Here is a 26,956-nt window from a genome sequence, read left to right on the forward strand (position 1 = left end):
CAACCACTTTCTGTGACAGAGAATTCCACAGGCTCATCACTCTCTGGGTGAATACATTTTTTCTCATCTCTATCCTATAGAGTTTTCCCCTTAACCTTAAACTATGAGCCTGGTTTTGGACTCCCCCACCATTGGGAACATTCTTACTCCATCTAATTTGTCTCATCCTGTTCCAATTTTATAGCTTTCCACAAGATTCCCTTTCTTCATTCTTCTAAACTCCAGTGAACACAATCCTCACCAACTCAACCTCTCCTTATACGTCAGTCCTGCCATCACAGAAATCAAATAGCATTCAGTAATCAATATTAATCAACCCATTGTGGAATGTTGTGGAAATTAAATTGACTCGACTCAACTATTAACAAGAGCAACCAAAAAGAGCTTTATTTATTTTTTAACCTCTGCATTGCAGAGGGACCACATGCATTTGACAAAAATGCCTTGTGCAAGGGCCATGAGCGTAATTCAGATATTCACCTTATACTGTTTCTTATCACACTCTCAAGGACAAAGACTGTGAAGATTTGAGTTGTTATTCTTTTCATTCCCTTGTTGTGGACATACTGTCCTTATATTTTTCTCTTGTTGAATGTTTACAAAGTTCCGCAGAGACAAGCTGTCCCTCGACTGCAGACTTCAGTAAAGTGTCAGAAAGTTTTGATTTTAGTCGAGCACTGTCTTTCAGATTTCAGAGTAAATGTTAATTTTGTTACTTTTCTATTACTTGGAAGACAGACTTTGTAGGTCAGGGTTAGAAGACAATCATTGCCGATTCTAAAATTCAGGCTTCGGTTGCAGTAATCTCAATGGAATCATTGGATACAATCTTATAACAGCAGAAAGATGGGAGGTGTAGATGGAGGGTGCAGACAGTGGTGTAGACAGTGGGTGTAGATGGTGGGTGCAAACAGAGGGACTAGACAGTGGCTGTGGATACTGGGTGCAGACAGTGGGTACAGACGGTGGTGCAGACCGAGGGTCCAGATGGTGGGAGCAGATGGTGTTGTAGACAGAAGGTCCAGACAGTAGTTGCAGATGGTGGTGTAGACAGTAGTGTAGACAAGATTAAGACCTTGTGTGGTGACCAGAGGAGTGGCTGTGTGGAATCACACAGAGAGCAGCAAGTGAGCTTGACATAGTCAGGGACACCCCCTGGTGCTGAAGGTCATGCTGCTGCTGGCAAAGGTCGCATTTCAACTGGAACTGCACTCCCTCCCTACACACTCCCCTCTTGTCCCCACATGCCTCACTGCAACCCCTGGAGATTCCAGTCAGCACCCTGCACCCTCGCTCAGTCTCCATTGACTTTGCCTCCATTAGCCTTGACCCTCCTCTCAAGCACTTACTTGGGCCTTCACTGAAGCTTGAGCCATTCCCTCTTTGATGATGAGTTTGCCATCTTGGAACTGTCTAACCTGGTCACCATTAACCTGCACTGCCCTCTCAGCATGGAGCATAGATTGATACAGCACAGAAAAGGCCCTTTGGCCCATTAAGTCTGCACTGACATAACTACCACTAAAGGCATTCTTATCCCAATTTCCTGCACTTATCCCAAATCCTTGAATGTTATGATATTTAAAGGTTGTAAGGTTTCCAGCCTCCAATACTTTCACTAACAGAGGGTTGTGTGTTTATGAGTTATATCCTGTCAGGCTCACGGAGTTTAACAAAAGCTCAACTATTTGTCCTTTTCTTTAATGTGCGGTATGGTGGCTCAGTGGTTAGCTCTGCTGCCTCACAGCACCAGGGACCTGGGTTCGATTCCAGCCCGAGGTGACTGTCTTTGTGGAGTTTACACGCTTCCCCTGTGTTTGTGTGGGTTTCCTCTGTGTGCTCCAGTTTCCTCCCACAATCCAAAGATGTGTAGGTAAGGTGAATTGGCCATTCTAAAATTGCCACAGTGATCAAGAAGCTGTTGAGATGTTGAGTAAATGTGCAGGGGAATGGGTCTCAGGGAGTCTGTCTTCAGAGGGTTAGTGTTGGCTTGTTGGGCCAAATAGCCTGTTTCCACACTGTGACAGTCTGTGGATTCTGTGACAGTCCATTCCAGATTCCCATCTCCCAGAATGGAAGTCTTATTTCCCAAATCTCATTTGTGATGTTCGTAATGAAACCATTCATTTTGTCTTGTCTCGTTTAGCTCTTGTGATCCTTGTTCGATAAATGTTTTTTTTTCCAATAAAATATGAGTTCCTTGATGGGCTGTTAACCTTGTCCAATCAGGGAGCCCTGGCTGACAGATTAAAAAGGGAGTCTCAGAAGTACTGATACTCTGGGACCTGACTCTGAATAATAACCTGCCAACCAACCCCCTCCTTCTGTCACCCTCAATCTCCCCATGCTTACTCTTGATGCCCCTTTGATACAGCCTGTGCTGTCTTTGGGAGAGGTTAACCTTCCCTCCATTCCTAATGAAGAGCTTATGCCCAAACCATTGATTATCCTGCTCCTCGGATGCTGCCTGACCTGCTGTGGTTTCCCAGCAACACACTCTTGACTCTGATCTCCACCATCTGCAGTCTTCACTTTCTCCTTCCCTCCAGCACCCAGGAAAGTGGATATCATCCCAGAGGAGCATAATCCCACTCGCTCATTACAGACAGAGATGACTGGTGGTGTGTTTAACCCGAGGGTCACCACAGCTGAGGCAGGGGGAGTGAAGGTGGCACCTTCATGGTGGTAGCACCCTTCATTAATCCACTGCAACCCTCTTGGAGCTGCAAGAATCAACCTCACTCACTGCTCTCCTCCCTGTGAGGCAATATTGCTGTATCTAGTTTCGAGCTAATTCTCCATTGAAATACGATTATGGCTAGTCAGCATTGGCTGAGCAGACAGCCACTACTGCAATGATCCCAGCTCCAGAAAGTCCCCTTGTAATTGAGGAGCACATTAGGCAGCACAGTGTGCACTGCCTCTGAAATCCCTCCCTTACTGAGAATACACTCTCAGTATTCACCTTTCTCAGCTGCCATCTCACTTTCACTGTAAATTCTGTGAACTATGATCCTGCCCCACTAGCTGCCTGATGAAGGAGCAGTGCTCCGAAAGCTTGTACTTCCAAAGAAACCTGTTGGATTATAACCTGGTGTTGTGTGTGATTTTTAACTTTGGCCACCTCAATGAGCTGCCATCTCAGACTGAATTGTTTTTCTTCCGAGATTTGACAACATTAAAGCCTAATCTTCAATCCCCATCACAAAGCCCATTCTCTACCCATCACTCAGAGACAAATACCTCAGAGACACCGACAGGCAGCACAGAGTAACACACTCCCACACATCGAGATACAAAGTTAAAAATCACACAACACCTGGTTATCGAACAGATTTAATTGGAAGCACACTAGCTTTCGGAGCGCAGCTCCATCATCAAGTGGTTGGGAGGGCACCCTCTTGATGAAGGAGCGGTGCTCCGAAAGCTAGTGTGCTTCTAATTAAACCTGTTGGACTATAACCTGGTGTTGTGTGATTTTTAACTTTGTACGCCCCAGTCCAACACCAGCATCTCCAAATCATTACGCTGCCTACAGCCAGTGCAGAATAACACACACACACACACACACAGACATACACACACACACACACACAGACACCTACAGGCAACACTGAGTAACACATACACTCAGAGAGTCAGGCAGCACTGAGTAACATGCTCACACTCCATGCTGCCTGTAGGTGTCTCTCTGAATAACACACCCACACTCAGAGTGACACCTACAGGCAGCATTATGTAATACACCTGCACTCAGAGAGACACGCAGCCTGCAGTGTCAGTGATTGACCTAAGATCACTTCAGGTATAACACAGCATGCAGCAAAGAGTGCAGAGTGCAATCCCAGGACCTGAGCTGGACCACAGAGTGAAGAGGGAATGCCTAAGATTGTAATTATTGAGTCCTAACAGCTTTCTGTTTTGAGGTAAAAACAAGGACTGCAGATGCTGGAAACCAGAGGCTAGATCAGAGTGGTGCTGGAAAAGCACAGCAGGTCAGGCAGCATCCAAGGAGCAGGAAAATCAACGTTTCCGGCAAAAGCCCTTCATCAGGAATAGAGGCAGGATGCCTGCAGAGTGGAGAGATAAATGAGAGGGGGTGGAGAGAAAGTAGCACAGAGAACAATAGGTGAATGGGGGTTGGGATGGAGGTGATAGGTCAGAGAGGAGGGTGGAGTGGAGAGGTGGAAAGAAAGATGAGCAGGTAGGACAGGTCATGAGGATGGTGCTGAGCTGGAAGATTGGAGGTGGGGTGAGGTTGGGGGAGGGGAAATGAGGAAGCTGGTGAAATCCACATTGATGCCATGGGATTGAAGTGTTCCGAGGTGGAAGATGAGGCGTTCTTCCTCCAGGCATCGGGTGGTGAGGGACCAACAGTGGAGGAGGCCCAGGATCTGCATGTCCTTGGCAGAGTGGGAGGGGGAGTTGAAATGTTGGGCCACAGGGCAGTGGGGTTATCCCTGAGATGTCCCCTAAAGCGCTCTGCGAGGAGGCGTCCAGTCTCCCCAGTGTAGAGGAGACCGCATCGGGAGCAACGGATACAATAAATGACATTGGTGGATGCGCTGGTAAAAATTTGATGGATGTGGAAGGCTCCTTTGGGGCCTTAGATAGAGGTGAGGGAGGAGGTGTGGGCGCAGGTTTTGCAATTCCTGCGGTAGAAGGGGAGGGTGCCAGGAAGGGAGGGTGGGTTATTGGGGGGCATGGATCTGACCAGGTAGTCACGGAGGGAACAGTCTTTGCAGAAAGCAGGAATGGGTGGGGAGGGCAATATATCTCTGGTGGTGGAGTCCGTTTGGAGGTGGCAGAAATGTTGTTGGATGATGTGGTTTATGCGAAGGTTGGTAGGGTGGAAGGTGAGCACCAGGGGGATTCTGTCCTTGTTATGGTTGGAGGGGTGGGGTTTGAGGGCAGAGGGGTGGGATGTGGACGAGATGCATTGGAGCACATCTTTGACCATGTGGGGAGGGAAATTGCAGTCTCTAAAGAAGGAGGCCATCTGGTGTGTTCTGTGGTGGAACTGGTCCTCCTTGGAGCAAATAAGGCGGATGCGGAGGAATTGGGAATACGGGATGGCATTTTTGCAAAAGGTAGATTGGGAAGAGGTGGAATCCTCGGTGTCGGTGGGTTTGTAAAAAATGTCAGTGTCAAGTTGGTCATCATTAATGGAGATGGAGTGGTCCAGGAAGGGGAGGGAGGTGTCAGAGATGGTCCAGGTGATCATTAATGGAGATCTGTTTGGAATCTTGTAACCTCCAATGATTCCAGATCAAAGGGGTCATTTGAAAGTGATTGATGATTGGCTGTCAGTATCCTCTACAAAGGATGTGTAATTGATTGACAGGCGAATAGCCAATTGTGACAATTGTGAAATGCAGCCAATCGGCTGAATGGAGTGGTCAATATCCAAATCAGACAGCTCCCAGCCCAACTGCTTGTTCTGTGGTGCTGTGGAGTCCGTGGACCACGTCTATATTGGGTGTGGGCGTTTGCACTCCCTTTTTGATTTCCTGAAAAACCTTCTCCTCTGTTTTTGGCTGCACTTCAGTCCCACGCTCCTGATCTTTGGGCACCCGGTACGGAGGAAGGAGGGCAGGTCTGAAGACCTCCTCGTGGGTCTGCTCCTGGGCCTGGCCAAACTGGCCATCAACAGGTCCAGGCAGTGGGCCGTGGAGGGGGTCGTTAGGGCCGACTGCCTGCCCCTCTTCCGCGGTTACGTTAGAGCCCGGGTGTCCTTGGAGAAGGAGCACGCGGTGTTCACCAACACCCTGGAGTTGTTCAGGGAGAGGTGGGCGCCGCAGGGAGTGGAGTGCATCATTTCTCCCTCCAACTCTATTTTGATTTAGTCCCTACCCTTCCCCTCACTGTTTTTGATCACACAGCACTGTCCCTTGATGTGAAGGGCAGTGCTTGTCACTGGCCACCCGGGTGTTTTCCTATCTTCCTGGTGGTGGAAATTGAATAAAGATTGGTGCACTTTGTGTCTCTCACTGTGTCTCACACCTGCAGACAAACACCATGGGTGCTGGGGATAAAATAAGCACTACCGCACTTAGGTGGTAGTGTGGGGGTTAGAAAAAAAAAGAAAGAAAAAAAAAATTAAACAACAAATTCTCCTGGTGGTGGAAATTAAAAAGCAAAAACATCCAAATCAGACAGAGACAGAGACTGAATCTTCTTCATCTTTATTCCCTTTTCCAGACTGACATTGACAGAAAACAGACTGCAATTAACAGTCCAGACAGAGGACGCTGCACAAATTCACAGCTTCATTGGAGCTTGAGGAAAACACTTTGGAGATTTTCTCAATACCATGAGAATCCTGCCCCTTTAAACAGTGACAAAACCTTAAATTGGAACTGGTGGCTGAGCAGGAAGGAGATCTGGTTTACTGAAACAGAGACTTCTGAGGTTCACATTGTTTTGTACAGCTGACAGTCTCCAGCAACTTCAAGAGATTTTACTTGGCATCACAAATCAACCCTGTCCCAATCAAACACTCCCAGAATAGGGACAGCATGAGGTTTGACACAGCGTAAAGCTCTCTCTACACTGTCCCAATGAACTGCCTTAACCCCTGAACCTCAGAAATGTCTCTGAGCCAGTCCTGAGAAGGAAGAGAGTTGAAATTCAGTGCTGACAATGATCTTTGTCCTGCCAGTTCAGCCCTGTTCTATTTAAAGTTGTGTCTCCTCTGTGGACTGTCTCCAACACTCTACACACATTCTGATCTCCTGATGCTCTTGCTGAGGGGAGAGGGGAGGGTCACGTGGGTGAGGGCACAGGAGAAGCGAGCGTTGGACTCCCAGTCAGACCCAGAGAGGGTCAGCAGGCTGCTGACACTGTAGGTGCTGTCCGAAGCTCACAGGTAGTTGCTGGTCTGAACCCCATCCGAAATGACTGCACCGTCCTTCTTCCACTGCACCTCCAGCTCATCAGGATAGAAGTGATTGGCAAGGCACACCAGGGTGGCAGTGCCCTTGGCATTGACCTGCTCCGGGGAGGGGGGCAGCAGGGTCAGCTTGGGCTGAGAGTTCTCACGACCTGAAAGACAAGAGAAACAATTTTAATCTCTGCCTTTTGAAGGGATTTCAACTCTCAGAATATTCACTGACCAAATGTTTGAACATTTGTAGCCAATACCTAACAAACCCCAGAAAAGAGCAGGCATTGTTTAAATTGCTTCTCGGGATGTGGGTGTCACTGGCAGGATCAGCATTTATTGCCCATCCCTAATCACCCAGAGGGCAGTTTAGAGTCAACCACATTGCTGTGGGTCTGGAGTCACATGGTAAAGATGGCAGTTTCCTTCCCTAAAGGACATCAGGGAATCAGATGGCTTTTTCCTGACAATCAATAATTGTTTCATGGTCATCATTAGACACTTAATTGCAGATTTTTTTTTATTGAATTCGCATTCCACCATCTGCTGTGGCAGGATTCTAACCCTGGCCCCCAGAACATTAATCTGGATCTGTGGATGAACAGCTCAGCAATAGTACCATGAAATCATCACCTCTATCTTATTTTTAGTTGAGCGTGAAAGCAAGAAATTTGTTTCTGAACAGGGTGATTAGAAAAAGCACAACTGAAAGACTCCCAGTTCCTCCCAAAAAAGGTTTGTTCCTTGAAAGTGGAGTTGCAGGTGGGTAGGGGGGGTGACGAAGTCATTTGGCATGCTTTCCTTTATTGGGCAATGCATTGAGTATTGGAGTTAGGAGCTGTTGCACCTGTAAAGGACATTAGTTTGGCCCCTTTTGGAATACTATGTGGAATTCTGGCCTCCCTGCTGTAGGAAAAATGTTGGGAATCTTAAAAAGATTCAGAAAAGATTTCCAAGGATGTTGCCAAGTTGGAGGGTTTGAGCGATCAGGAGAGGCTGAATAGGCTGAGGCTATTTTCTCTGGATCGCTGGAGGCTGAGGGATGACCATATCGAGGTTTCTAACATCATCGGAGGCATTGATCAAGTGAAACAAGAAGATATTTTGGTCAGAGTGAAGGAGTCCAGAACTAGACAGCGCAGGTGGAAAGTATCAGGAGAACGATTTAAACGGGAACTGAGGCATAACCTTTTCCTACCGAGGGTGGTACATTTTTGGAATGAGCTGCCAGAGGAAATGGTGGAGGCTGGTATGATAACATTTAAAAGGCATTTGGATGGGTATATGAATAGGAAGGGTTTAGAAGGATATGGGCCAAATGCTGACAAATGGGACTAGATTAAATTAGGTTATCTGGTCAGCATGGACAAGTTACACAGAAGGGTCTGTTTCGGTGCTGTACATCTCTCTGACTCTATGACTCTATGTCTCTGTGGCTGGCATGGATGAGTCAGATCGAAGAGGCTGTTTCTGTGCTGTACATCTCCATGACTCTAATTGTGTTTCAATCAAGCCCTCACTACCTCAGACTCTCCCAAAGACAGTTACACTTTGCTTGAAAACCAGTCACTGTTGCAATTTCAGGAAAGGGGCAGACAATTTCTACACAGCAAGATCCCACTGGAAGCAATGAGATCAAAAAGCATTCTTCATGATTTTGGTTCAAGGATAAATATTGTCCTGAACTCAACCCAAAGAGAAAGGAATTTGGTTCAGTTGGATGGAAAATGAGACGATGGAAGGTGAAGGAGAAGGTAGGATTGCTGGTTAGTGATGGGATTGATTGTTAACAGAAAATAAAAGGAAGGGACGGAATTTTTGAATATCAAAAGAAACTTAAAAGTGCAGGGAAATCAATAGTAGAACAAACTTAAAGAGTTTGTATCTAAATGCAAGAAGCATTCTGAGTAAGGGAGACAAAATGATGCCACTAATCAAGGTCAATTGAGTTTCCAAGGAATAAAATCTAATTAAAGTGGAGAAGGGCTCAGGAGAGGTTATTCAAGTTTCCAGAAGACATAATGGGACAGAGAGTGTGGAAAGGATCAGGTATCGAACGTAAAGCACAGCAGATAAGGGGACAATGATGGGAAGGAGGGCAGTCAATGCAGGACTGAGGGAGTTGCACTTAAATACACACAGTATACACAATGGGCTTGTAGTGCAGATTGAAACTGGCAGGAACGATGTTGTGGGTATCACAGAGACATGGCTGTAAGGGGATCCGGGCTGGGAACTAAATATCCAAGGATCCATGTCCTATCAAAAGGACTGACAGATGGGCAGCTGCATTGTTAGTAAGAAATTAAATTAAATCAATAGCAAGAAGTGATACAGTCAGAAGGTGTAGAATCTGTGGGGAGAGTTGAGGAACCCAAGAAATAAAGAATCTGATGCAAGTTATGTCCAGGTTTCCAAGCAGTAACCAGGGTGTGGGAAAAGAAATCAATCAGGAGACAGAAAAGGATAAAAACAATGACTGCAGATGCTGGAAACAAGATTCTAGATTAGACTGGTGTTGGAAAAACACAGCAGTCCAGGTAGCATCTGAGGAGCAGTAAAATCAACGTTTCGGGCAAAAGCCCTTCATCAGGAATACAGGCAGACAGCCTGAAGGGTGGAGAGAAAAGTGAGAGGAGGGTGGGGGTGGGGAGAAAGTAGCATAGAGTACAATAGTTGAGTACAATAGGGGGTGGGAGGGTGGAGTGGATAGGTGGAAAAGAAGATAGGCAGGTAGGACAAGTTATGGAGATAGTGCTGAGCTGGAAGTTTGGAACTGGAGACAGAAAAGCCAAATACAAAATGTTATGGCAGACTTCAATGGATAGGTGGACTGGGTAGTGCATCTCAACAAAAGGATTTCATGGAATGTCTACGAGATGGTTTTTGAAACAGCTTGTGGTTGATCATTTGGAACAGGCAGTTTTGGATTCAGTGATGTGTAATGAGGCAAACTTGGTTAGTGAGCTGACGATGAAAGTATCCCTCTGGATAAGTGACCATAATATGATAGAATTCCCCCTGTAGTTGAGAGGGAGAAGCTGTAATCAGATGGAACAGTATTTCAATTGAGTAAAGGTAAGTACAAAGACATGAGGAAGGAGTTGACCAGAGTTGATTGGAAGGGGAGCCGAGCAGGTAAGATGGTGGGGCAGCAAACAGCAGAGTTTCTGGGCGTAATTCAGGAAGCAGAGTAGGAATTCCTCCTGAAAAAGAAGAAACAGACTAAGGGGAGGACAATGCAACCATGGCTGATGAGGGAGATCAAGGACAGCATAAAAGCAAAAGGAAGAGGCATACAATGTGGTGGAAAATAGTGGGAAGCCAAAGGATTAGGAAGTCTTTAAAAACCCGTAGAGGATAACTAAAAAAAAACATTCAGGGGACAGAAGGTGAAGGCAAACCAGTAATATAAAAGAAGATTGCAAGAGTTTCATCAGACATATAAAAATGAAGAGGGAGGCAGAAATAGACATTGGAAAAAGAATAATAGGAAAATGAAGAAAAAGCCGAGGAATTGAATCCATACATTACATCAGTCTGCACCATGGAAAACACCAGCAATGTCCTAGTACTTCACGACTGTCAGGGGCAGAGGGGAGTGTAGTGGCCATCACTAAGGAGGAGGTACTGGGGAAGCTGAAAGGTCTGAATGTGGATAACTCACCCAGACTGGTTGAACTACACCAGTGTGTTCTGAAGGACATCACTGAGGAGATTGTGGGGACATTGGTGATGGTCTTTCAGGAATCAATGGAGTCAGGGTATGGAGGTATTTTCTAAATAAGGAAAGCCTTTGGAGATCTAAAGCACAAAACTCATTCAGGTTTCTCTTAAGGTTAACAGGCAGGTCCAGTTTGTGCTTGGGAAGGCAAATGAAATGTTAACATTCATTTCAATATGGCGAGAATACAAGAGCAGAGATGTACTGCTGAGGCTGTGTGAGGCTCCGGTCAGACTGAATTTGGAATATTGTGAGCAGATTTGGGACCCATATTCTATGAAACAATGTGCTGGCATTGAAGGGGTTTATAAGAATGATCCTGGGGATGAAGGGCTTGTCATATGAGGGGTGGTTGAGGACTCTGGGTCTGTACTCGATGGAGTTTAGAAGGATGAGGAGGGACCTTTTTGAAATTTACAGAATACTGATCAGCCTGGATAGAGTGGATGCAGAGAAGATGTTTCGAAATACAGGCGAGACTCGGTAACCAAGGCACAGCCTCAGAATGAAGGGCCGACCCTTTCGAGCTGAGATGAGGAGGAATTTCTTCAGCCAGAGGGTGGGTAATCTGTGGAACTCATTGCTACATAGGGCAGTGGAGGCCAAGTCACTGAGTGTATTTAAGACAGAGATAGATAGGTTCGTGATTGTTAAGGGGATGGAAGGTTCCTGTGGAGTAGGCAGGAGAATGGGGGTGCAAAGCATATCTGCCAAGATCAAATGGCAGAGCAGATTCAATGGGCTGAATGGCTGATTTCTGCTCCTGTTTCTTAAAGTCGTCTGGAGAGTTTCCCCAAACCCCTGGAACACTGAACCCACTGGACTGTGAGCCCTGCTGGAGCTGTTTATCATCAGAACTCTGCAAAGAGATAATCCAAGAGTAGAAAGAGTGTGCATCCATGTGGGAACTTCAGAATGTTTCCCCGCTCCTGGAATACCATGAGTACAGGAAGTGTGATCAGTGACAGCAGTTGGAGCTCCGGGTTTCAGAGCTTGAGCAGCAGCTGGTGTCAGTGCCGAGTGTCCGTGAGGCTGAGAGCTCCGTGGAGAGCACATTTCTAGATGTGGTCACTCTGCAGCTTCAGAGTATGCAGGGAGAGAGGGAATGGGGGAGCAGCAGACAGTCCAAAAGGACTAGGCCGCTAGTACAGAAATCCCCTGAGTGCATCCCACTCTCCAACCAGAATTCAGTTAAGAATCCTGATGAGAATGATGAGAATGGGGGTCTTTAGTTTCTGAATATAGTTTGGAGTAGCAGCAGTGTAATGGGCAGAGAGGGGCCAGAGTTGCGAGAGTGTGTTCAGGTGAATTTTCAGGAGGCATCGGTGGCTCAGTGGTGACTCCGGTGGGGCAGCACGGTGGCTCAGTGGTTAGCACTGCAGCCTTACAGTAAAAGGGTCCCAGGTTCGATTCCAGCTTTGGGTGAGTGGAGTTTGCACATTCTCCCTATGTCTGCATGGGTTTCCTCCGGGTGCTTTGGTTTCCTCCCATGGTCCAAAGATGTGCAGGTCAGGTGAATTGTCCGTGCTAAATTGTCCATAGTGTTAGATACATTACAGAGAGGGAAATGGGTCTGGGTGGGTTACTGTTCGGACTTGTTGGGCCGAAGGGCCTGTTTCCACACTGTAGAGAATCTAATCTAATTATTGGCAGCAAAGAAGGCTGTCTAAGAATACAATGAAATTTTGACTAACTGGGTTGAGAAATGGCAGATGGAGTTTAATTCAGATAAATGTGAGTGCTGTATTTTGGTAAGACACAAGAGATGGGTGAGATCCCAAACAAATATTTCAGGTCAGTATTTATTGTGGAGAAAGCTAGGGAATTTGGAAAAATAGTGATGACTTGAAAAGAGACCACACACAAATGAGGAAACGCAAAAGATCTTAAAACACATAAGGATAGATAAACCCTAGGACCTGATCATGTGTATCCCAGAACATTGTGGGAAACTAGGGAAGAGATTGCTGGGCCCCTTGCTGAGATATATGTATCACTGACAAACATGGGTAAGGTGCTGGAGAACCAGATAGGTTGGCTAATGTTATGCCATTATTTGAGAAAGACTGTAAGGAAATGCCAGGGAACTATAGACCAGTGAGCCTGATGTCAGTGCTGGGTAAGATGTTGGAGTGTATTCTGTCGGATAGGATTTACATTCTTTGGATAATCAATGTGGTTCAATGCATAGGAATTCATGTCTCCTGAATTTGATTGAGGTGACAAAGAAGATTAGATTAGATTACTTAGTGTGGAAACAGGCCCTTCGGCCCAACAAGTCCACACCGACCCGCCGAAGCGCAACCCACCCATTCCCCTCCTTTACCTAACACTATGGGCAATTTAGCATGGCCAATTCACCTGACCTGCACATCTTTGGACCATGGGAGGAAACCGGAGCACCCGGAGGAAACCCACGCAGACACGGGGAGAATGTGCAAACTCCACACAGTCAGTCGCCTGAGGCGGGAATTGAACCCAGGTCTCTGGCGTTGTGAGGCAGCAGTGCTAACCACTGTGCCACCGTGCCGCCCACAAGATTGATGAAGGCAGAACAGTAAACATTGTCTATATGGACTTTAGTAAAGTGTTTGACAAGGTTCCACATGATAGACTGGTTAGTAAGGTTAAACCACATGGGATCCAGAGGAAGTGAGCCATTGGGGTAAAAAAATTGGATTGAAGATATGAGACAGAGAGTGGTGGTAAAGGGTTGTTTTTCAGACTGGAGATCTGTGAATAGCTGTGTGCCACAGGCATTGGTGCTGGGTTCACTGCCTTTGTCATTTAAAGAAATGATTTGGATGTGAATATAGGAGTTTCAGTAAGTTTGTAGATGACATCAAAATTGGCGGGACAGTGGATAGTGAAGAAGGTACAGTGGGACCTTGATCAAATGAGGCAATGGGTAGAGGTGTGGCAAATGGAGTTCAATTTAGATAAATGTGAGATGTTGCATTTTGGAAAGGCAAACCAGGGCAGGAGTTATACAGTTAATGGTAGGGCCCTGTGGAGTGTTGCTGAACAAAGAGACCTAGGGGTGAAGATGCAGGTGCATTATTCCTTGAAAGTGGGGTCAAAGGTAGACAGGTTGATGAAGAAGGTGTTGGGTATGCTTGCCTTTATTGGTCACTGCATTGAGTACAGGAGGTGGGACATCATGGTGCAGCTGTATAGGAGATTGGTGAGGCCACTTTGCGATAGGAAGGATGTTGTTAAACTTAAAAAGCTGCAGAAAAGATTTACAAGGACATGGCCAGGAATTAGAAGGTTTGAGCGAAAGGGAAAGGCTGAAGAAACTGGGGCTATTTTTCCTGCAGCATTCAAGGCTGAGGGATGGTCTTATAGATGTGTATGAAACCATGAGGGGCATGGACAGGGTGCAAATCCAAGGTCTTATCCTTGGGAAAGGGAGTCCAAAACAAGATGGCGTAGGTTTAAGGTGAGAGGCAAAAGATTCAAAAGAGACCTGAGGGGTAACTTGTCACACAGAGGGTGGTATGTGTATGGATCGAGTTGCCAGAGAAAGTGTTGGAGGCAGATACAGTTACAGCATTTAAAACACATTGGGATGGGTACATGGATAGGAAGGGTTTAGAGGGATGTAAGCTAAATGCTGGCAAATGGGATGAGGTCAGTTTAGGATATCTGGTTAGCATGGACAAGTTGAACCGAAAGGTTTGTTTCCACGCTGTATGACTCCATGACAATGAGAGGCCGGAAAAGCTGAGACATTTTACTCTGATGTGTAAGAGTCTGAGGAGTGACCTTGTAGAGGTTTATAAAATCATGAGGTACATAGAAAATGTGAATAATTCAGGAAGGAGGTGACGTTTTGTAGAAATGGCAAAAAATATTCCCAAAGATCATTTCAGGGATGAGAAACATCAGTTATGAAGTTTGATTGGAGAATTTGGGACTGTCTTCTTTGGAGAAGGCTGAGAGGAGATTTGTTCGAGGAATTGAAACCAGGAGGGGCCTGGACATAGTAAATAGGGAGAAAATGTTCCCAAGTGAGAAAGGATTGTGACCGAGAGATCACAGATTGAAAGTAATTGGGAAAAGTAACAAAAGTGAGATGGGGAACAACATTTTCAGCCAGTGAGTGGTTAAGGTGTGGAATGCACTGCCTGAGTGTGTGGTGGAGGCAGCTTCAATTGAAACATTCCGATGGGAATGAGACTGTTATTTGAAAAGGAACAATGTGCAGGGTGACAGGGAGAAGGCAAGAGAATGACACTCAGTGAATTGCTCATTCAGAGAGCCAGTACAGACAGGATGGACAGAATGGCCTCCTTGTGCATTGTAACAATTCTGTGATTGTGTGATTGAGCAGAGTTAAAGCTGGGGGAGGTGGGAGCTCGGTGTCTCACTGTGCTGCTGCTGCTGCTGCTGCTGCTGCTGCTGCTGAGGTCAGTGAGATCAGAGACTGGGACAGGGAGCCAGAGCTCACATCAAACTCTGCCCGTGTCCGTCACACTGAGACTGGCAGGAGGCTACTCACTGATTTCACTCCATGCTGCAGGAATGGGACCACAGGCTGCAAATGGACAGAGCTCCTCCACACGGTGAGTAAAACTTGCTGACTTATATCTTGCTGTTTCAAGGGGGCAATGGAAGGAAAGAAATACAGCTGGACACCCTGTTAGACACAGTGCTCCTCAATCAACCATTTCATTCACTGCAGCTCCCCACTAACATCTTCAACAATTCAGCAACTGTATTTTAGAAATTGTGTTTCAGTATTGACAGGGTTAATAACGGAGGATTGAGGTTTACTTACTCAGTCTGAGCTTGGTTCCTTTACCGAACGTAAGTCACAGTGAGAGCTCCTAGTGGAAAGGCTGTACAAAAACCTTTGCTCTCTGCTTCCCCCCATCACTCTCAACCTCTCCCAGTCTCTCATTCACTCTCACCCTCTTTCTGCCCCTCTCTGTCTTTCCCTCATTCATGTGTCGTTGTGTCTCTGTCTCTGTCTCTCTGGGTTGTGTGCAGCTGGGCTTGGGAGAGTTGTGAAATTCGATGTTAATTCTTGCAGCTGCCCTTCACATGTGGCCATGGAGTGTAAGAGGGAAACTTGAGGCCTTCAGTGAGCGGTGGACACCACAGGGACTGGAGTGTGTCGTGGACAGTGACAATCCCAGCATGGGGTAATTTGCTCAGTTTCATTTATATCGAACTGTCGGATATGTCAGTTCAGGTGGTGGGACTGTGTGTGTCCAGTATTATACATTTTATATTACTCTGGTTTGTGTCAGTACAGGAGGTGGTGCTGTGTGTATTGAGGTTTTTGTACGGATCTGTATCACTGTGAACGCCAGCTGTAATGCTGCTGACAGTAATAGTCAGCGACATCCTCATTCTGAACGTTGCTGATTTTCAGGGTGAAACTGGTCCCTGATCCACTGCCGGTGAATCGATTGGAGACTCCTGTGAATCGAGTTGCTGCAGCATAGATCAGGAGAGAGGGTTTCTGACCTTCTCGCTGCTGGTACCAAGCAAGGCTGCTGCTAATGCTTTGACTGGCCGTACAGGTGATGGTTGCAGTCTGGCCCAGTCCCACTGACAGCACCGGGGGAGACTGAGTCATGGTGATGTCCCCACTGATACCTGAGGGGTCAGAGAGAAACACAGTGAAGTCAGAACTGTCACAGAAAGAGCCGGTCAAATGAGAGATTGTTGAAGACACTGAGCTTTCCTCTGGTTTCAGCATTTTCCCTTCAATCACAAGTCAGTGGAATTGGAGTGAAATGGAGAGCAGCTAAAGATTCAAGGTGGAAGGAGAGAGATTTGTACCTGCGACACAGAATGCCAGGGGCCAGATCAGCTGGATGTGTGAAATCATGGTGTGTGCTCCTGTCCCTGTGCCTGGTTCCTGATAAACTCTCCCTTCACTGGGCTCTGCTTTATAAAGCTGCAGTCTGTGAGAGTCTGACTGGGTGTTCCTCAGTATGTAAATGGCATCAGGCAGAGAGAGCCACATCAGTCCCTCGCACTTCCTCTTCTCTCTGTCTGTCTCAGAGAGTGATTGATGTGAACAGCACTGAATGAGGCCATTTGGCCCATTGTATCTGTGCTGTTAAACAAAGATCTGATGACACTAATCCCATCCTACAGCTCTTGGCGCATTACCCTGGAGGTTACAGCAACACAAGGGAATATCTAAACACTGCTCCAATGTCACGAGAGTTTGTGACACAACCAGCCTTTCACGCAGTGAGTTCCAGACTCCCACCACCCTCTGGGTGAAAACATTTCTCCTCAACTCTCCTCTCTCTCTCGAACTCGACTGGGCCTAGATTCACTCGAATTCAGATGGATGTATAAAATTCTAACAGGGCTGGGCAGGGAGGAGGTTTTCCCTGGTTGGGGAGTCTAGAACCAGGGGACACAGTCTCAGAGGGATAGTGGATAAACCATTTCGGACTGAGATGAGGAAACATTTCTTCACTCAGAGGGTGGTCAACCTGTGGAATTCTCTTCACTGAAGGCTGTGGAGGATAAGGAACTGAATATATTGAAAAAAGAGAGAGAGATAATTGTTTGCATTTTAACAGCATGAAGGGAATAGGGAGAAAGCAGGAATATGGCTTTGAGATAGAAGATCAGCCATGATCATACTAAATGACAGAGCAGGCTCAAAGGGCCGAATGGCCAACTCCTGCAGCAGTTTCTATGTGTCCATGTCTGTGTTACCTTCAATCTCTGTCCCAGGTTATTGAGTCCTTGTCTCACGCAATAAGTGCTTTCCTACCCACCCTATCACTGCTCCGAATAATCTTATCTGCTCCAAGGAAAACAACCCCAACCTTTCCAATATTTTCTTAAAGCTCAGATTCAGGCAGCATTCTGGGAAATCTCCCCTGTGCCCTCTCAGGTACAATCACATCCTTCCCAGAATGTGGTGACCAGGACTTGTCCCTCTCTCTCTGTCTCACATCTGCAACATCTTTCTCTCTACCTCTCTCTCCCCACTGTTAATCTCTCATGTTTTCTCTCTCTCTTTCTCACACTCTGTCTCATAGTCACTCCCTCCAACTCACTGATGGTTTCTCACTCCACCTCATAATCTCTGTTTCTCCATCTCTCTGTCTCTGTCACTTGCTCCCTCTCTCACTTCAATTAAAGACTCCAACTATTATCCTTCCCTCTATATTCCTCCCTCAGTCTCTCTCCCTCCCTCCCTACCTCCCAATCTACAGTCTCTCTCCCTTCCTCTCTGTCATTCTGTATCTACCCATACACATGTCTCTCTCTCTCTCTCTCACACACTGAACCCTACCCTCTCTGTCAATTCTCTTCATGCTTGGTCTCACACCCATCCTGTCTCTTTCACTCTCCTTGTCCCTTTGTCTCTCTCCATCCCTCTCAGTCACACTGTCTCACATCTTGTTTCTTGCTCTCTATCCCTCAACTTCACCATTTCTACCTCCCTCTATCACTCTCTTTGTTCCCTCACATATCTCACACTGTCTCAGATGTTTTTTTTTCTTTCTTTCTTTCTTTCTCTCTCTCTCTCTCTCTCTCACACACACACACACACAGACACTCTCGTTCTATCTCTCTCTGTCTCACTTCTCTCTCTTTCTGACAGTGTCCCAGGTGGTCCCAGTTGAATGCTGCATAAATCTCCCTTTGCTCTGCCTCACTAACGGATGTTTACCCTTGACCCCTGTCTTCTCCTGGAGTAAGGCCCCATTTCCCACATTGACCAAACATTTAGCTTGTTTCATGCAGATGGACAGATTCTTGTCAAATGAAGGGCAGTTCTGTGCTGTTGGCCTATTCTCACTGGGGACTGGTTTGGACACAAACCTCATTCCATGAAGGCCCAGCAGAGAGAGGAGATCCTCAGGCCATCAGTGTGAGCTGGAGGGACAGGACAGACTCTGACCCACTGACCCATCCTGTCCATTCACAACATGTTCCAATCCCGTCCCCTCTCCTTCCCCTTCCACAGTCAGTCTTTTCTGAAATGGAGTGGTCCCTTCCCTGTCTCACACCAAGGAGGAGATGGACAGATATTTAATGGGTAATGGGTTAAAGGATGATGGAGAGTGGGCAGGAAAGTGGAGTTGAGGCTGAGATGGGATCAGCTATGATTGTATTAAATGGTGGAGCGGGCTCGAGGGGCTGAATTGCCTGCTCCTGCTCCTAGTTCTTATGTTCCTCTACCCCCTCCCCCATTCCTCTTACTGCAACTTTGTGAACCATCTTGGACCGTTTTGAACATTGAAGGTGCTATGTGAATTCAAGATTTGTGTGGATTTAATGTGGGGACAGAATTGTGCAGGGGGCTGTGATAGCTCCTGCAGTTGAATATCCTGCTGGCAACCTCCAGCCTTCCACATACAGAATGGGGAAGTGGGGGAGGACAGAATGTACTGCAGGGTCCACGGCACTGTCCCCCAGCAATGTGGTTGACCCTTAACTGCCCTCTGAAATGGCCGTGCAAGGCTCTCAGTTGCATCAATTCTGACAATGCTTCATCAAAGAAATGAGACCGGACGGACCACAGGCATCGATCTCGACACCGAAAAGACAATGACAGAAATAGCCCTGTCTACCCTGCTCCATCCTCCTTACTGACATCAGGGGGTTAGTGCCAAATTCAGGAGAGCTGTCTCACAGACTAGTCAAGCAACAGCCTGACACGGTCTTACTCATAGTATCATACAGACAATGTCCCAGACACCACCATCACTGTCCCTGCATGTGTCCTGTCCCACCAGAAAGGCAGACCCAGCAGAGCTGATGACACAGTGGTCTACAGCCAGGAGGGAGTTACCCTGGGAAGTCTCGAAGTTGGCTCTGGACCCCGTGAAGACTCATGACACCAAGTTAAACATGGGCAAGGAAACCTTCTGGTGATTACAAGATATCTTGCTCCCTCGGCTGATGAATCAGTCTCTCCTCCATGTTGAACAGCATTTGGAGGAAGCACTGAGGGTGGTGACAGCAGAGAGTGTACTCTGGGTGTGGGATTTCAATGTCCACCACTGAGAGTGGCTCGGCAGCAGCATTTCTGATCGAGCTGATTGGTTCCTAATGGACGTAGCTGAGGGACTGGCTCTGCAGCTGGTGGTGAAGGAACCAAAAAGATGGAAAAAGATGCTTGACCCCATCCTCACCAATCTTGTGGCTGTAGATGCATCTGTCCTGGACAGTATTGGTAAGAGTGACCATCACACAGTCCTTGTAGAAACAAAGTTTGACCTTCACATTGAGAATCCCATCCATTGTGTTGTGTGGTACTATCACCATGCTAAATAGGACAGACTTTGAACAGATATTGCAACTAAAGGCAAGCTCATAAATGGGGATGATTGCCAAAGATTGCACAATGTTCAGCACCATTCTCAACTCCTCAGGTACTGAAGCAGTCCATGTTCAAATGCAACAATATCTGGACAATATCCAGGTTTCATCTCAGAAGCAGTATTTCCCATCGGTGTCACGTAAATGCCAGCCAATGACCATCACTAATAAGAGACAATCTAACCATCGCCCCTTGACAGTCAATGCTATTACCATCACTGAACGCCCACTGTCAACATTCTTGAGGTATCATTGACCAGAAACACAACTGGACTCACCACAGAAACACAGTGGTTACAAGAGCAGGTTAGAGACTAGAAATACTGTATCGAGAAATTCACCTCCTGATTCCCCCAAAGCCTGTCAACCAAGTCAGGAGTGTGATCAAATACTCCCCACTTACCTGGATGGGTGCAGCTCCAACAACATTCATAGATTGATAGTGTCACAGAGTCATACAGCGTAGAAACAAACTCTTTAGCCAAACTTCTATATGCTGACCAGGTTTTCTGAAATGAACGAGTCTCATTTGCCTGCATTTGGCCCGTATCCCTCTAATCCATTCCTGTCTATGTCTTTCTTGTCCACTCAAAAAACTTGATACCATCCAGAGCCAAGCAACCTGCTTGATTGGCATCATATTCTCAAAGCATCCACTCTCACCATTCCCGATGCTCAGTAGCAGCAGTGTGTATTATTGATAAGATGCACTGCAGAAACTCACCAAAGGTCCTCAGATAGCACCTTCCAAAACCATGGACAAAAATAGAAATCACAGGAAAAGCTCAGCAGGTCTTGCAGCATCTGGGGAGAGAAATCAGAGTTAACGTTTCATGCTTGACCCAATCTCTCTTCACAGATGCTGCCAGACCTGCCGAGCTTTTCCAGCAATTTCGATCTTGGTCTCAGATTTACAGCATCCGCATTTCTTTTGGTTTCCTTCCAAACCCACGTCCACTTCTATTTCGAAGAACAAGAGCTGCAGACACATGGGAACACTATGAGCTGCAATTTCCCCTCGGAAAAGCTTGGCATCCTGACTTGGAAATATATTGCTGTTCCCTCAGCCTTGCTGGGTTAAAATGCTGGCATTCCCTCCCGAAGAGCATTGTGGGTCAACTTACAGCTTGTGGACTATAGCGATTCAAGAAGCAGCTTCCCACCGCCTTCTCCAGGGTAACTAGGGACAGGGTAAAAAATGCTGGGCCAGCCGGTGAAGCCCACTTCCCACAAATGAATATGCAAAACCGAATGAAGTGTCCCTCAGGAGGGGAGAGGGAATGTTCAGGGTCCTGAGCTCCATTTCCCAGCCCAGGCAGTTTGTTTCCCAATGAATGAATGAGATACCAATTTGGAACAAGGTTGGGGCAGTCTTGTGCTGTATACCCATGTCTACAAGAGAGAATTAAGATCGAGCTGAAAAGGAAAGATTTGCTGGATTATGGGGAGAGAGAGGAGCAGTAGGACTACTTGGGTCACTCACAGACACAGTGGGCTGAATGGCCTCCTCCTGTGCTGTCAGATTCCAGGGAGTGCAGATGGTTCACAGTTTTCTCCCGTCTCAGTAACAAAAGTCCAGCTGCTCTGAGCTCCTTCTTTCACTTCCTCTCTTGGTGGAGTTTCAACCTTGCGATCTGACAGTCTTTGCAGTTATTTTTACACTAGGGCTTTCTGATGTGGTCAGAATCTCTAATAATAAGTGTCCAATCAGTGACAATCACAGCAGCTAAGAGCAGTCAGGACTGAGGAGCCAGGCTCACTGGGAAACACATTGAAAAGATCAAAGCGATCCTCTTCAGCTCCTGGTACAAACTTCATCCCTCTCCCTGAGAACTGTCTGCTGCTCAACCAGACTCTTTACGACCTTAGACTCATCTTTGAGGCTGATCTGAGCCCCACATCCTCCACATGACAAAGATCAGACATTGAAAATCTCAGCTATGTTCTGGGGACTCCAAACACGACCATTCCAATGTTGTCCTGGCCCATGTCACAGCCACCACCTTCGGTAAACATCAGCTCATTCCAAACTCTGCTGCCAGTATCCGAACTCACGCCAAGTCCCATTCCCCCATTCCCTCCCCCTGTGCTCACTGACCTACATTGGCTCCCAGTCCAGCAACATCTTGATTTGCAAGTTCTCATCCTTGTTCTCAGACCTCTCCCTGTCCTTCCACCCTCCCTATCTCATCCTCCAAACCACCTCACTCAGTGTGATCAACAATCTTGGATATATGGCTCTCTATTTCTTCATCCAAGTCATTGAGAAATATTGTGTGAAGCTGAGGTCCCAGCACAGATCCCTGGGGACACCACTATTCACATCTTGCTCATTGGAAGACATGCACATTATCCCTCCTCTCTGTCTCCTAGCTCCGGACCCATTCCTGACCCAAGGTAAATGCATTTCTCAAACTCCATCTGATTCCATGTCTCTTTTTAAATGTTTTGTGGAATTCCCTATGGACAATAGCCATCGACATTCCCTTATATCCCACATTAGTGAGCTCCTAACAAAGTGTAACCAGGTTAGTTAAAGATGTCTGAACCTTTGTAAATCCATGGTGACTCTCTCGGAATAGTTCATGTTAGTTAGTCATTTGTTAGTCATCCTGTCACTAAAAACAGATTCAATCAATTCCTGACAACAAACATTCAATGGAGATGTTCATTGTGAATGAGGTTAATAAACAGCTAGCACTGACACAACGGGCTGAACAGCCTCCTCCTGTGCTGGAGCCTTCTCTGTCTCCTTGACGGAAATATTTTACAGATTAAAAAATAAAGACCAACAAGAAATTTAAAAATACAAATTAAAACCGCCTCAAACAATTTCCACATACAGGGCCAGGCGATGTGGAGTAATTGCACGATGGGGAAGCTGGTGGAGCCCATTGTAACTCAGAGTGACCACATCTGCAGCAAGTGTTGGTTGCTCAAGGCACTCCAGCTCAGAGTTGATGATCTGGAATCTGAGCTTCAAACACTGTGACACATCAGGGAGGGGGAGAGTTACCTGGACACTGTGTTTGGGGAGACAGTCACACCTTGTAGGTTAAATACTTCAAATTATGGCCAGTGGTCTGGGACAGGAGGGTGTGACTATAAGTGAGCAGGTTGATGCAGCCTGAATTTAGTATTGTAGGAGCCTCAGCTCCTTGTCCACCAGGAATGAGGAACTTGCTCCCTGTGTCAATGAGGAAAAGGATTGCTTTTGGAAACTATTGCGGATACACTGCAGAATGGGCAATCGTGGTTTGGAGCATTTTTGGCGATAGTGACCATAACTCTATCAGGTTCAAAGTCATTAAGATTAGATTAGATTCTCTACAGTGTGGAAACAGGTCATGCAGCCCAATAAATCCACACACCAACCCTCCAAAGAGTAACCCACCCTCGTCTGACTAATGTACCTATCAACCATGGACAATTTAAAATGGGCTATTCACCTGACCTGCACATCTTTGGAATGTGGGAGGAGACCGGAGTACCCAGAGGAAACCCACGCAGGCACAGAGCGAACGTGCAAACTCCACACAGCCAGTTGCCCAAGACCAGAATCGAACCTGGGACCCTGGTGCTGTGAGGCAGCAGTGCTAACCACTGAGCCACTGTGCCACCCTTTACTTATATTAAGTAAAGAGATAATGATAGAGCAGAAATTAAGTGTCAAAACAGGGGGAAGGCCAATTTTGACACCATTAGCTGGGCTAACACAGGGGGAGACAATGGCCATTGGTATTATCGCTGGACTATTAATCCAGAAACTCAGCTAATGTTCTGGGGTCCTGGGGTCAAATCCTGCCATGGCAGACAGTGGAATTTGAATTCAAGAATGGTTCTGGAATTAAGAGTCTAATGGTGAGTGTTAATCCATTGTTGATTGTGGAGAAAACTCATTCAGTTCACTAATAACCTTTAGAGGAGAAAATCTGTCATCCTTACCCGGCCTTACATGTGACTCCAGACACACAGCAATGGGTGGTATTGTGACTCAGTGGTTAGCACTGCTGCCTCTCAGTGCCAGGGTCCCGAGTTTGATTCACTCTAGGGCGATCGTCTGTGTGGAGTTTGCATGTTCACCCGATGTCTACATGGGTTTCTGTCAGGTGCTCTGGTTTCCTCCCACAATTCAAAGATGTGCAAGCTAGATGGATTGGCCATGCTAAATTACCCATAGTGTTCAGGGATGTGTAGATTAGGTGCGTTAACCATGGCAGATGCAGGGATAGGGGGATAGATCTGAGTGGGATGCTCCTCAGAATGTTGGTGTGGACTCATGGGGTTGAATGGCCTGTTTCACACTGTATGGAACCTATGATTCTATGATTCCATGTGGTTGTCTGTTAACTGCCCTATGGGCAGGAAATGCTGGCTTGGCCAGAGATGCCCACATCCTATGAATGAATGAAAGAAAACCACTGCACCGTGGGCCAGGAGGCCATTCAGGCTGGGGGAGCACAAAGAAAAGGGGGGGATTTGATAATGAGGGGGACTGATTGCATCATTTATAAGCAGGATTGAGAGTCCTGCATGGTGTGTTGCCTGCCTGGTGCCAAGATAAGGGGCAGCTAGAACCGGCTTGAAAGTATAATGGAGTGCGGGGGTGGGGGAAATGGGGGAGGATCCAGTTGTTGTGCGTGTTGGGACCAACAACCTCAGTAAAAATAGGCAAAAGGTCATATTTGGGCAATATCAGGAAAGCTATCAGAAGAGAGAAATAAGAAAGAGGTGAATACAGCATCAGTGCTGAGGAACAGATTCCAGTGAATGGACCAAATAAGAGTTTGAAATATACGAATGCACTGAGTGTAAGGAATAAATTCAATAATCTGCACGCACAAATTCAAATTTAAGATTTTGCTATAGGATCAATTACTGAGACATATTTGCAGAATCGTTAGGATTGGGAACTAAATATATCCGGTTGTAAGGTTCACAGGATGGACATGGGGAAATGACAGAAGAGCTGGAGCAGCTTTATTGATTGGAAACACAAAGACTTCAATGGTGAGGGAGGTTATAATGAGGGGAAAGCATTCAGTGCAACTGAGGAGCAGAAAAGGATCTAAAACTGTAATAGATATTGTATGCACCCTGCCCCCCTTCCCCTCCCCCCCACAACACACACACACTCACTGCCAGCAGCAGCTCTGAGGTGCTGGATTGTATATATACAGAAATTAGACAAGTGTGTAGCAAAGCCAGTGTATTATTAATGAGGAAGTTTAACTTTAACTTAGATTGGGAGAGAGACAAGCGCTCTGTCAGAAAGGTAGTGAATTGCTGCTGTGTGTCCAGAATAGTTTCCAACAGCAATAGGTCCTGGATACAACAAGGGGACAAGCAATATTGGAATTAGTAATGAATAATGAGCTAGATTTAGTTAGTAACTATTTGTGCATGAACATTTATCAAATAGTGATCATAACACGATCGAGTTCAATGTCACATTTGAAAGTGAAAAGCATGAATCAGCTGCTAGAGTTTGAGATTAAGGTAAGGGCCGACTTTAACGAGATGAGACAGAAAATCTGCTCATGGGTAAAACAACTGAAGAGCAGTGGGGAATGTTTAAAGAAATATTCAACCAGAAACAAAACCAGTTTATACCTGAGAGGGAAAAGCTCCACTTCTTAGAACAAACAACAATGGACAATAAAAGAGATTAGGGAAAGAATAAAACTAAAAACAAGGGCTTACAATAAAGCAACTAAAATAACAGGTTTTGCTGAATGGGAAAGATACAAAGGGCCACAAAGCAGCTTCTAAGGGCCACCAAAAGGGATTCTGAAAGGGAACATGTAAGGGAAATCAAAATCAATAAGGAGAAATGTTACAGTTCCATAAAAGGGAAGTTGGGAGGTCAGGAGCAATGTTGGCCATTAAAGACTGAAAGTGAGGGACCTTGTCAGTGACAATGGGGAAATGACAGCCATTTTAAATAAATACTTTACCTCAAGTTTTTGCAGTAGAAAAGGAAAAGGATTTGCCTGAAGTCCCAAAGGAATTAACAGAGGATCAGGGACAGGGACTGAATTAAACTTTAATGTCAGTAAAATATCCGTAATGAGGAAATTAATGGAACTAAAGAGTGACAAATTCACAGAACCTGGGTTTCCATCTGAAGGTGATAAAGGTAGTAACAGATCACAGTGTAGACCCCCTGACTATAAACTTTCAGAATGATTCCTGACGAAGGGCTCATGCCCGAAACGTCGATTCTCCTGCTCCTTGGATGCTGCCCGACCTGCTGCGCTTTTCCAGCAACACATTTCCAGCTATAATCTTTCAGAGTTCCCTGGATACAGCAGTCATACCTCGGATTGGAAAATTGCAAATGTCACTTCACATTTAACAAGGATGTGAGAGAAAAACCAGGAAATTACAGGTCACTAAGCCAATATTTGTGGTGTGGAAATTGTTGGGATCTATAATCAAGGATTGGGGGTAACAGAAGACCTTGAAAATGGTCAGTTAATCAGGGAGAGTCAGCATGGATTCGTGACAAGTTGGTCACGCTGAAAAAATCTCATTGAACTTTTTTGAAGAGGATACGAAAGTCCTGGACACAGTAATTTTTTTTTAGATTAGATTACTTTACATTGTGGAAACATGCCCTTCGGCCCAACAAGTCCACACCGACCCACAACCCATCCATACCCCTACCTTTACCCCTTACCTAACACTACGGGCAATTTAGTATGGCCAATTCACCTGACCTGCACATCTTTGGACTGTGGGAGGAAACCGGAGCACCCAGAGGAAACCCACGCAGACACAGGGAGAATGTGCAAACTCCACACAGTCAGTCGCCTGAGGCGGGAATTGAACCCGGGTCTCTGGCGCTGTGAGGCAGCAGTGCTAACCACTGTGCCACCGTGCCACCCATAGACAGTAATGTCTATGAATGTTGTTTACAGGGACTTCCAGAAGGCATTTGATAAAGTCCCATGTAAGAAACCGTAAACTGAGGTAGAAATCCACAGAATTGAGGCTAAAATACTGACACACTTGGAAATTGGTTGAGT

At 46.2% G+C, this 26,956-nt stretch overlaps 1 gene segment (V, D, J or C); it reads right to left on the reverse strand.

Moving 5' to 3' along the window:
• Positions 1 to 6,168: 6,168 nt before the first annotated feature.
• On the reverse strand, positions 6,169 to 16,501 carry LOC122554663 (Ig kappa chain V-V region MOPC 149-like). The segment is given in 4 exon segments: positions 6,169 to 7,044; positions 15,391 to 15,424; positions 15,922 to 16,217; positions 16,404 to 16,501. Coding segments are annotated over 4 exon segments (561 nt in total).
• Positions 16,502 to 26,956: the final 10,455 nt, after the last annotated feature.

The sequence above is a fragment of the Chiloscyllium plagiosum genome, unplaced genomic scaffold (assembly GCF_037043375.1).
Source record: "Chiloscyllium plagiosum isolate Xiang-an unplaced genomic scaffold, Cpla_swu_hap1 HiC_scaffold_9, whole genome shotgun sequence".
In the NCBI taxonomy this organism is placed as follows: domain Eukaryota; kingdom Metazoa; phylum Chordata; class Chondrichthyes; order Orectolobiformes; family Hemiscylliidae; genus Chiloscyllium; species Chiloscyllium plagiosum.